The sequence below is a fragment of the Tinamus guttatus genome, unplaced genomic scaffold, assembly GCF_059628265.1.
Source record: "Tinamus guttatus ecotype Peru unplaced genomic scaffold, ASM5962826v1 Tinamus_guttatus_pri_ptg000809l, whole genome shotgun sequence".
Classification (NCBI taxonomy): domain Eukaryota; kingdom Metazoa; phylum Chordata; class Aves; order Tinamiformes; family Tinamidae; genus Tinamus; species Tinamus guttatus.
In genome coordinates this window covers 246,639-259,236 of record NW_028289343.1, presented here as the reverse complement: position 1 = coordinate 259,236, position 12,598 = coordinate 246,639, and the positions used below count along the sequence as shown (strand labels likewise).

The 12,598-nt window shown below is 45.2% G+C and overlaps 1 protein-coding gene across 1 annotated transcript; it reads right to left on the bottom strand.

Annotated features, from left to right (window-relative positions):
• Window positions 1-387: 387 nt before the first annotated feature.
• On the bottom strand, window positions 388-10,851 carry LOC104577199 (insulin gene enhancer protein ISL-1). Its single transcript, XM_088537548.1, has 6 exons — window positions 10,802-10,851; window positions 9,799-9,988; window positions 6,665-6,924; window positions 4,536-4,822; window positions 2,885-3,052; window positions 388-824 (listed from the first exon to the last, which is right to left on the bottom strand). Exons 1-6 carry the CDS (start codon window positions 10,827-10,829, stop codon window positions 708-710), a joined length of 1,050 nt encoding a protein of 349 aa, XP_088393674.1. The 5' UTR covers window positions 10,830-10,851; the 3' UTR covers window positions 388-707.
• Between the last annotated feature and the right edge of the window lie 1,747 nt (window positions 10,852-12,598).

The window sequence follows — 12,598 nt, the reverse complement described above, 5'->3', positions numbered from 1 at the left end:
AGAGGATGGATCTCAACCAAACAAAAAATCAAAACCCCGCTACAGTACATGCTATAAGAGACCCAAGAAGCATTGCCACGTTAAGAGTCAACTTAAGACAAACAAAACAAAACAAAAAAGAAAAAAACCACCGTTGCAAACCAAACCAACTCAGCTCCACATTCCTGCAATGAATCTTTCAAGAATGCAGGGCTAAATCGTCTCTTTCCTGATGATGGAAAACCAGTTGGAGCTCCTTTTGGCAAGGCAATGACCAATATAGAAACAGCACCATTCAGATTAGGATGGACTAGATAGAAAGTCCCTCTACCTTGGTTTCTCTCTAAGACATGCAGTCAAATAAAAAAGAATTTATTTATCTTTTTTTCTTTCTTTCTTTCTTTGAGATCCACGAGTACAAATCCTCTACGTTTTGAAATCATCTTTTCAATCCTCCTATGATCATTGAATAGCGTGGGCTTTTGTTTTATATTTATTCTAGTAAGATCCCATGATTGTCTTCACAGTGTTGCTACCATATTACCTTGTCATTTCAAACAAGACTCCATTCATCTCATGGAGCGGTTCTTTGCTAGGTTCATTACAGGGCTGTTAAATAATTTTCCCTCTAAATTTTGGAGTCCCAACGTGATCATTTTCCCACTCACTCCAACAGGGGTGAGGGTAAGGGCAGAAACAGTAACAACAGAAATCTGAATGAATGTTCCTCATGCCTCAATAGGACTGGCTACCATGCTGTTTGGTGTATCTGGGAGCTGAGAGGACATTGATGCAACTTCACTTCCAGTGGAATTGGAACCAGGTCCTCCTTCTGAAAAATTAACCTGCCAAAAAAAAAAAAGGAAGAAAAATAAGAAAAAGCAGAATTGTTACAACTGTAACAAACAAAGAAAAGTAGCAAGAGGGGCAAAGAAGATAAAAAAATAAATATACAGGCCGAAAGGCCTGGTGCATCTCAGCAGGAGGCTGTGTCACTGTTTGTTGTTTTGTTTAGTTTCCACACTGGAATCTTCTTCAGGTCTTTGGGTCAAATAACCAAAGAAATCAGATCAGGAAAAAAAAAAAAGTAAAGTAAATAAACAAACAACCATTTTAATGAGGCCTTCTTCCACATCTTGCAAGAGTGGCAGTCCCAACAGGATGTTCTAGTCAATTATTTAGGAGCTCAAGTGTTTTCTGACACAAGACTGCAAGGTTATTTCTTCCCCTCTTGTGCACATACTACACTAAACCTGGGGCAAATATTCAGGAGCAGAAGATACTTTCCTTTAAGCAAACCATCCTTTTGGTCCAAATGCTCTTTGGAAGGGGTGGCATCTCTTTCTAATAAGAGTCAGTTGTGGGGAAAAAAAAAAGAAAGAAAAAAAGGAGGTTTGTCTATTCTAACAAGCCCCACAACTTCTGTTAGGTCAGGCTCAGCCTTGGGAAGGGACATTTGAAGGATGTAGCCTTCCTAATCCACATGCAATTCCTTGGCACCTATTTAGCTGGCCCATTCCGTGATTAAGGTCCTTTCGAGATTAGAGATGGGCAAACAGTGGTGTGAATAGTCCCTGAGCTATCTGTTCTGTCCACAGTTCTTTAACTATTTGTCTATATGCTTTTAAAGTCTTGTTGTGTTAAGGTACAATAAATAAGGTAGCCGAAAGAGATCATTTTTTTCTTGAGTCTGCTCGACAGCTTGATTAAAAGAAGAAAAACAGTGGCAGCTCTGGAGGAAAGGTGGTACAAGCGGCTGTGCTCTGGAGCACACAGTGTGCCGGGGGAGCCTGTGAACTAGCCATAGCCCAGAAAAGAAAAATCCTGGAAGAGTGGGACACTAAGCTGAAACAGCCTGAAAACATTTCTTGGCATAGCTACAAATCCTTATTTTGTGTTAATTCATGTTGAAGAAAAACACCCAACCAATCAAAAAATGGTCTATATAGTAATGTTGCATCATTAGTTATTCTGAATCACTGAAAAACCATACACAACATACCTTATTATTTTAAAGATCTGGTTTTAACACACTTAGGCCAGGAAATTGAGTTAAGGTTGAACTTCTGTCCTTAATTCACCTTGTTGGGCCTAAGTATTGCAGATGATATGGTCCCATATGAGCTGCCAAATGACGTAGGCATAAAGAAGTGAGTTAAGAACAGAAATTATTCTAAAATGCCTGTTTTCTTTTGGCTTAAGGCAATTCAGCATATTGTTTTGCTTTTGCATGTGACCACGTATTAACAATTCCCTTTCCGCGGCACAACATATATATGCCAGAGATATATATGTATGTGTGTTTGTATATATAATATATATACATACATATGTGTATTTATCTGTATTTATATCTACACAAAATTATACCAGAGGTACATGTGTAAAACAAAGGTTTCAACAGTTCAATTAAACTATTCCTGTTTGTGTGAGAAAACAAGGACACGGACTGACATTGCAATCATATAATTAAAGTTAATCCTATATTTAAAGCTGAAATTGGCTGGGAATCAAATTTTAGAAACAGTTTGCATAAATATATATAACATCAAATGACACAAGAAGAATGTTTTTGTTCTCTAGATAGAGGTGCTTTTGGTTTTCAGGAGTAAGTGAGCTGAAGTAGTTTCAGGGCTGGGTCAGGCCTTACCCAGATTCTACTTAAACCAACAAGAACTCTGCTGTTGACAACGGTAGGTTTTGCATCGAGCCCTGCTAAATCAGTTGAATTTGCTGCATTTATGGATTTTCACATTATCATAATTGCCCACCTTGTACTTTCAGGAAAACTCGGCTAGTCTGAATTGCTCCATCTCTGTGAGGGCATCGTCAGCTTTAGAAAATCCCCCCATGGCTCTGCCCCCGGGTAGACACTGGCCTATTCAGGCTGGGAACTGACACTTACTAGTTGCTGAAAAGCAGGTTGATCTATGTCACTCTGCAATGCGAAGTCACTCAGTACTTTCCAAGGCGGCTGGTAACTCTGCACCTCCACTGGGTTCGCCTGTAAACCACCATCGTGTCTCTCAGGACTAGCAGCCACCATCGGAGTTCCTGTCATCCCTTGGATATTCTGTAAACAGCCCAGCAAAAGATGTTAATGAGCTTGGTTAACTTTATTGTATATAAGCGCTACGTCAATAAACTGCTTTCTACCTTATCTATACAGTCGCTTGTATTTGCTTTGTTAATCTGCTGTGAATGTCTTACTCTATTCTGCTCTAGATCAGCCTATTTCTACTCGCTGCATTTATCACTGTGGAAGCTTACTTTCTTTCCCTTTAATTCTCATATATTTCTCAAGGCATTAAAAAAATAAAAAGAAAAAAAAAAGAAAAAAAAAAGAGAAAGAAGGAAAAAAAAAAGAGAGAGACTTCTTAACCGCGAGTGCTCTGTCTCGGCGGTCGATGCAGGGCTCAGTACAAGAAATGGTTAATGCCGCCTTTCTAACTTGCATCCAGGCTGGTTTTGTTCTGCATGACCTTAACTGGATCATATATCCACTGCACAGTAAACCTGGGGTGCGTTAGTACCGCTCTCTTTCCAAAAAGAAAAACACGGGGAAAAAGAAACCCCAGCCCTCCCAGTATGCCCCGTGGTGCGGCTACTGTGTACAAAATAACTCCAAGCCTCGACGAATAGATTGTTCAGGCAAGTTAATAACATCGTGTTTTATTGCATTCCAACAGGGTAAAATGAAACTCCTTAAATTCCACTTAACTAGGCAGCCTTATGAATTAATAGTCATTGTCAGGTCAGTCAATATACAGAGGGAGAATAACAGACTCTTCTTCGAGTAGGCTAAAAAGAACAGGAAAAAAAAAAGTTGGTTTAAAATGGAGACAGCCAGGTTGCTATGCTGAATCTTGAGCTTTCCACTTATTTGCACCACGCGCGAATGCCCACAGACAAGAACTCAATATTTCTATGCGAGAACTATATATACATATATATATATATATATAAAATAATCTTTATGCACAATGATAAATCCAAACTTTTCTATCGCATTCCTCTTTTTCTACAGTACGTGCACTGACAGACACACACATACAGATTACAGTATATAAAGTGCTAAGAAAATACATCAGATTTCACTTTTACACCTGGGTTTTACTCCTCTAAAGCCATTGAAGAGAATGAATGCCTCTTTTTCCCCCCAAAGAGTCCTTCGCATTTGCAATATAAATATTACACAAAGCTAGGCTTATTACATCCCATAACCTCTGCAGGGCACAATTCATGCTGCAGAGAAGTTATTCTAATCCATGTCGACCTCTCAGCCCCTCCTCAAAAAAAAAAAAAAAAAAAAAAAAAAAAAAGACGTGTTCGCTTGAACTGCCTATATTGGCTTCTCTCTGTGGTCTGTTTTAATTGCACTGATAACAGACCGAACAGATAATTTTTAAGCTGCATTACGCTGTTTGTTTTAGCGGCGCTCCCACAAAATGAAAAGCGCGAGCAGCCCCCGGAGGCTGCCAGGGTGGACGTAGCCCACACGCATTTCTGCTGCGGGAAGGAAGGCAGCGCACCGGTCAGAGGCTGAAGCCACTTACAGTTTTGTCATTGGGCTGCTGTTGCTGAAGTTGTTTCATCATAATGCTCCTTTTTTTGTCCTTGCATCGCTTGTTTTGAAACCAAACCCTAATGACCCGCGGGCTGAGGCCAGTCATTTCTACCAGTTGCTCCTTCATGAGGGCGTCGGGTCTGGGGTTGGCAGCGTAGCAGGTCCTCAAGGTGTGAAGCTGCTTCTCGTTAAGGACCGTCCGGACTCGGGTAGTCTTCTCGGGCTGCTTGTGGACGTGGGGTCGCAGAGCTGGCTGTCTGGCAGAGATAGGTTCTGCTGTAAGGGAAGGGGGAGGGGGAAGAGGATCCCCATAAGTAGGAGGCAGGAGCCTGCACAGGCTACGAGGTAAGCGGGTGGGTTAAGGCGAGGCGGATTTTGGCGGGAGGGTGGGTGATGAACCCTCTTGCAAAGGGCGTTCAAGCAGACAGCTCCGTCGGGGCTCCTGCAGCCTCCTCGTCTTTATGCACCCGTAGAGTGACATTTCTGCCTCCAGAGTTAATTAATTTGCAAAAATAATTCCCCCCCCCCCAAAAAAAAAGACAGAAGCTTGAACCTGTGTGAGCTTTGACAGAGGAGGGAGTGATCGCTAAAGTGTGCGTGCGCTAGGAAAGGAAGGGGAGGCTTTTATGTACTTATTTCATGACAAATCACCAAAGCAGATGTTTGGCCCGAAAATTAATAAAAGAATACTTTAAAAATTAATCTTAATTCCAATCTGCTTCTTGCATGCTGGATCTAACTCAGTTTTGCCAGAGACTACAATGACTTGCAGCAGCTCACAGCGGTCTGATGCTTCCAAATCAGAGCAAAACAAGCCAAAATCCACTGCACTATGATCATGATAGAAAATCTCGTGAGAGACCCATATCCGGGAGCTCGGGAGGCAGGGATCTATTTTAGAAAGCGGAGATGCCAAGTGAATTTGTGTCAACTTTTGATGAACACTTACAAAATACGTCTGTTTAGCCAGCTCTTTAAAAGGGGAGCAAGCCTAGCAACTCATGGAAACCGTCAGGAAATGCAAACCAATGGATAATGTCGCATCAAGAGCTAAATATATTCGTATGATCCTGCTATTCTTCAGTGTATTATGTAGCTATAGCTATCTAGATGTAATTTGACCTAGTCAAGGGGAAAATAAAAAATACCTTTTTTCCCTAAAAGCTTGTCTGTCTAATATTCAAAGGTGCTTTGCACAGTCGTGTTTCGACTCCTCTGATAATATATATAGTAAAATCTGATAATATATATAGTAAAATAGCAAATTCAATGAAGACAATAAAAATACTTCAAATATTCTACGTGCAGACACATCCGCCTTCCTGAGACATACACAAACCCGCTGCTGGGAGCATGCACAATCTCTCTAAAATTCTGCACCCATCAACTATGTGATTTTCTGCTATATATAGATACGTTACTTCAAGGTAGTTCAAAAGCGGGGAACGCTCCCGTTTGAATATGTCTGTGTTTGTAAATAACTTTTCCAGTTACGGTTACTTGCACAGCACTATTCCCTGCCATCCTCGCCTTGAGGGATGAGCCTTTTCCTGAAGCTGAGCCTCTCTGATTGTCTAACGTTCAACAAGTTCGTAACAGTTCTGTCGAGAACTAAAAGTGTAAGGGAAACTTATAGAAGGTGTGTCGGGTCCGAAGCAACAATGCCGAGTTTTAAGAAGAAATTCGCATCAAATCACATAATACGTTTCAAGAAGGCAAAGTCACTTTAAAAGGCAATTACTGAATATTACCTTGTTGACAGTTTTAAATTACAGTCTGAGTGCTCGCCTGCAGTTATGAAGTCTGTCTGCTTCGGACCTGCTTCCATCAGGGCTTAAAGCGGCTCCTCCACACGCTCTGCAGGGCTGAGCGGAAAGGGCCCTGGCGTCCTACTGCCCCGGGGCCAAAGGGGGAAACTGAGGCACCTCCACGCTGCTGGAGACCCTGAGGACGCGGGTCCCGCCCGCGGGAATCTCCCCCCGCCACCAGCTCAGCTCAGCAGCCCACGGGGCCGCGCGGACACGCGTGATCGCCGCCCGGCTGCTGCCCCGGCGCCCGGACCCCCCCGCAAGGCGCCTGCAAAGGCGACTCGGGGCCCCTCACAGGCCGGGGCAGTACCTGCCATCTGCAGCGGTCTGACGGGGTGCAGCGGGCTGAGTGGGTCCCCCGCGCCCAGGCTGGCCCTCTCCACCACGTCGTGGTCCGCCCGGCAGAAGAGGCCGTCCTCCCGCAGCGCGAATTCGTCGCCGGGAATGAGCTGGCGGCTGCAGGCCACGCAGCGGAAGCACTCGATGTGATAGACCTTGGAGCGGGCGCGCATCACGAAGTCGTTCTTGCTGAAGCCGATGCTGCACTTGGCGCACTTGATGCCGTATAACCTGAGCAGGGCCCGGCCCCGAGAGGAGAGGAAGGAGGGAGAGTGCGGGAGGGGGAAGGGGAGGGCAGGAGAGGAGGATGGGGGGGGGGGGGGGGAAAGAAAGGAAGGGGGGGGGGGAGAGGTTTTTCACTCCCGCTCCTGGGCAGCCCCGTGGCCCCACTTAGACGCGCCACACGCAGCTCACTAGTTAAACAAGCCTTTAAAATACAGAAGCCAGGAGGGGGAAGGAACAAAACGGATGCGGTTGCTGCCAGTGCCCAGATGCCCCCTGCTGCGAAAGGCAGCAGGGATCCGGGCACCTCGGTGAGCTGAGAGGGGAAAGGAAGGGAGCGGCGGGAGAGGAAGGAGAGAGAGCAGGAGAAACAGAAAACCCTAAAATGCCCCTTCCCAAAGAGATGCGACTTTTCCCTCTTCCCCCGGAGCCCGGGCTGCACAATGCAAGGGGACATCCCTGCCCTCTCCCTCCCTCCTCGACGCTCCTGACCTAGCTTAGCCCAGAGCTGACCAAACCGCTCGGGTACAGCGGGGAAAGGCGAAGCTGGCAGAGCTGGCAGTCCCTGACATCGCTCTCCCTCACACATGCGCCAGCCCCGCTAAAAGCTGCTCTTTCTGTGCGGACCCCAATCGGAACTTGTGCCTCTACAGGAGCGCTCACCATCCCGGCCGCTCCCCCTCTAGGACACGGCAGCGGTGGCTCTGCCAGGGACCACGACCCTTCCCGTTACACTTTTGCACCGTATTTCTTTCTATTTGCAAATTTTTATTTACACACACCCGTTTCTATATGTACACACGCATATATATATTAGTGTAGTTCTCCTCCCGTCCCCCTTGCTAAAATGCATTTGCAATGCTTTGGCTTTATAAGCCTTTTCATAATTCAACCTCACAAACCCTTCTCCTTTCTTCTCCTACCTTGAATTGAGCCTTCCTGCACGAATGGAAGGGAAACTTATCGCCGACAACTCTGCGCAGCAAATAATGCGTTTCTGGGGTCACACGCTGGAGGGGATGGCGGGGTTCTCGCCCCCATGCAAGAGAGGGGGAACAGCTCACCCATCACTAGGTGAACACGGGAATTTGCTCCAGCTCCCTTTCCTACAGCTGCACTCGTCTCCCACCTCAGCCAACTTCCTCGGCATTTAATACAGTTAACATAATTCCACAATTAAATATGTGTACACACATACACATGCACACGCACGCAGACTTTTAGGCAACCCACATACCCGTAAGAACTGCTCTTAAATTTGAATTAGTATTTATACACCCCGCATTCCACTTCATTAGAGATATAGTCTGTGACATATACTTGTGGGCATGGGTGTTTATTTAGGCACGACTTTAGAGCTTTTGTGTACATATTCAGCCGCACCAACCTCCAAATTATGTCGTTCTGTGGAGGAAAAAAAAAAAAAAAGACGGCTAAACCGCAAAAGAACAGAGTCATCATCAAGTCTGTAGGTAGAAAAGTTGGTGGGGGGGATTGCCCACATGTCTGACAATTATATATTAGGTCAGAGTCTAATTCAAAGTCGACTCGAACATAATATATAGCTCTTATTTTAAATATTGTAGCAAACGAAACTTATGGCGTGGAAACTTTAAAAAGTTGCAAATTTTGTTGTTTAAATTATGAGTGCCGAATTATCACAAAAGGTTAAGTAAGCACATCTCACTCCCCAACGTGCTCCTTTCTTTTGCAGTCAGCGAAAGGACGACGTTTAAAAGCGCCATTCCAACGTGCACTTAAAAGTAATGCAAAATAAAGCAAGTGGATTGCTTCTGGTGATAGTAAAACTTTGAGAATAACCTCACAACATATCTTAAAGGAATGATCTGCTTGCGAATTGCGCGATGGAGAAGGAAAAATTTTCTTTATTTCAATTCAGAATTACAAAGAAATTAGAAAGGTGCCTTAGGTGGGAGATATTTGCTCTTGAAACTTTCCGTAAACAAAATAGTGTCCATACCTCAATGCAAAGTTCTGGATTGGCAAACCAAGTAGACGCTACTAAAACAGATCACCATAACCCAGGAGTACAAATAATAAACACACTTGAAATTCCTGTTTTGGTTTCTCTGTAGTGTCAGGATTGGCAACTCTCACATTTTATCCATTACCAGATTTTAATGTGAGGAAGGAAGCGGTTCCATTATCTAAATATACCCAATTGTTCGCGAACAGATGATGGGCAATTTGATCTGCTCTGTCTAATTCATCAGTACAGATAAGATAAGAAAGAAAAGGCAGTCAGATATCACCAAAGGGGTTAATATTTAAAAACATTTCAGACTAGGTTTTAACCTTCCCATAAATAAATCCCTCCTCCTAAAAGAAATTTCGATTTTATTTGTTTTGCTGTTGTTGTTTTTACAGGCTTGGTTTAAATAGGTATGCTTGCCCATGGATTTATTTTTACATACTTGAGGTGCCTTCCTTATGAAAGCCCCCGTGCCTTTGCAAAACACACAGAGATGCATTTCCCAGGTTGGGGCTGAGAGTGTTCAGTTCCGTGTTGCTCCTAATCGCTACTACCAGTGGAAACAGCCGCCGTTTCATACAGTTTCCCACTTTGTCAGAATCACAGAGAACATTACCAAAATCCTCAGGAGGGTCCCACACAGTCACTAGCTGCTTCCGAATGTGTTTTTATTTATACAGAGATTTGCATTTTAATTTAGGCAATTAAAAACTTGTCGGCTCGAACTTTTCCCCCCTTCATCTGTTTACCTTTGGGGCATTCACTTAAAAACATCACAGTCGTCCTTTCGCCCTCTTCCTCAGCATTTTTTTTCTGTTCTTGACTCTCCCAGATTTATAAAATAATACTAAAAAATCTCACCGAATAATTAAACAACATAAATGGCGTACCTGATATAATCTCTTTTACAGTAGGTTTTCCCATCCCTAACAAAGCACGTACAGGTCTCGTCCAAATACTGATCACACTCTGCACACTTCAAACACGCTGCATGCCATTCCAAATCCGGAGAAACCCTCAGAATATACTGATCGTGAATTTGATTGCCGCAACCAACACATAGGGAAATCAGACGTTTTTCTGAAATGAAAATAAATACATGATTGACTAACCGTTTACTCTCCTACAGAGATAAACACACTTTTAGTGTCATTCCCTTATAGGGCGTACTCTGGGATTTCTTTCTTTCTCTCTTTCTCTCTCTCTTTCTCTCTCTTTCCACTTTTGGATAGTAATTGAAGTGTGCCATCAAAACTTTGCCTCGTTTGGAGAGGAGGCGGAACATACGTTAAAATGTAGATGTGAACCGTCTTCAGAGTGCAGCTCCTCATTTCGCTAGCCTTGCACGGCATCAAAACTCCAAATTGCCTCGTCGCTTTATCTTTTATGTCACTGTTTCTTTGCTGCGATTCTTTTCCTTACGAGGAGAGCATCTATGCGTTTGACCGCATTTTTTTAAGAGGCTCTGGTTGGGAACGGTGAACGCGTGGCTGGGTGCGCTTCCCATTCAGCCCTTTGCCGTGGGGGACGGGGCTGGAGGCTGCTAGTGACAACAAGCATCGTTACGGTTGTCACTTACTCTTTGGCAAGTCCCGTGCTCATCCCCTGGCTGGGCTAGGTAGCCAGATCTGCGCTCTAGCACGAAGGGAATTTGAGGCTTCGTGGCTGGAGAGCCCCTTAAGGTCCTGCCCGCTCCCCAAACTTTAAAATAGAGCAGGACCCCAGACTATGCTATTAACATACGAGGTTAAAACACAGCAAACATGCAGGCATGGTAACAAAGGCACCTTCTCTATCATTCAAGTGAAGTTCCGCTCCTTAGCACTTTGCCTGTCTGAGACCATCATAACAGAGAGCACATTTATTCCAATAACGGTAAAAATTCCGCCTTACTTTTTGGAGGGTCTCCCATGTCTCCCATATCTGTGAGAGGGTGTAATGTCCACAGTGAAATGGTGTACGGTTGCGTTTTAAGAACCCCAAGGTAGACTTTTGAGAGTTGCCGCTAAGAACAAACAAACAAACAAACAAAGTAGCGATAATAATAAGAACAAAAAAAAAAGGACTCGAAATGAAGAAGGGGTAGAAAAAATGATAATTAAAAACAATAAGAAGGCGCCGCCAGGAAGGCGGGAGAGGCTGTCAGGGCTGCCGAGCGCGGCTGGCGGGCCCGGCGGTAGCAGCAGTGACGGCGGAGGTGGCGATGGGGGGTAGGGCTACTCGCCCGGCGCTCGCCTCGCCCTTATCTCTTACTCAAACTTCTCTGCTCCAACCCAGCCCGCTCGCCATTGGCCTGACGTCATGCGCCGCCACGTCACGCCCACCGGGTGCCCATTGGCTGAGGGCGGCGCCGCGCAGCTTCATTATCATATTTCCGCGGCTCGCGCCCTAACTTAGTTTGAGAGATGATTTCTTTTTGCAATACTCAGAAAACAAACCACCACCCGGTTTATTTCAAGCAAGAAGTGGGACCCAGCATTATTGCCACTTGGAGAGATAACTAAGCCGCCTTGAAACGATCTCAAGATAGTGTCAGGAGGCAGAGATATGGTTGTAAACACACGCGGTCGCTTTACATATGCGAGGCTTAATTAAACAGTGGGAAACACAACTTTACTAGTGGCTCACTTGTCTTCGAAGAGACCAGGAGTGTGAATATATGCATATAGATGTATGTACTGGCATATATGGATGATATGTATATGTATGTAGTTTATTTGGCTGTGTTTTAGCTGAGTAAACCGAGAAGGAATTACTACGAATTACTGGCAGTTCCCGGCAGCCTGACACGTGGCTGGGGCAAACCTTTAGCAATGGGCAATTCCGCTCTCCTCGCCTCACGCGCCGCTGCCTGCCCTGCGTGCCCGGCCCGGCCCCCGCACCGACCGGCCACGCACCCCGCGTCCGTGTCCGCGCTTGGTCTCCGCGGAAAGGTATTTTCGGTGCTTGCAATTAGTGGGTGCGAGAGGGAGCGCGGCGGGGGTTTGGGGCAGGCCGTGGCGAGGGGAATTCACCTTTCCCTCGCCCAAGTCATTTCCCCGGTAGCCCAGCCGGCTCCGCGGCCCCTTGCGCGGCCCGAGCGCGTTCCGGGCCGTGCGCGCGCAGCGGCGACCTCTGGTGGCCGCAGACAGCGCTGCGGCCCCGCCGGGGCGGGAGCCTTTCTGACCTTTTGTGCCTTTCTGCGCGATATTCTGCACAAATATATCCCGCGGAAGGGGACATGCCGAGAGACAGCCACCCCAGCCCCCGGGATGACCTCGGCGCACTGCAAATTGAGAAAAAAAAAAGACTCTTAACAAGAGTCTAATCTCAGTGATCGAGAAGATTTTTTTGGGGAGGGAGACTTAAATACGGAAGGTGTTTTTCTGTATTCTACCCTATGCATTCTTCTCCATAGATGTTTGTATTTAATTTTAACATGAGGCCCGATTAATACATATATATATGTAGCTTATTTTGCACCCCCAACTGTGAAATAATGCATCTTAATTCTCAGCCATACACCTTTGAAAATAACTCAGTCTGATTTTTCTTCTATTAACCTCCACCTCCTAACTTTTTTTTTTTTTTTTAAATCTGCTATTAACCTACTACTTCTGGGAGAGGTGACTGTATTTGAGACTTGGTCTTTGCAAATGATGCGCAATAAGGGAGAAACCTGTCTCCGCCCAACAAACCAGGATTGGGAAG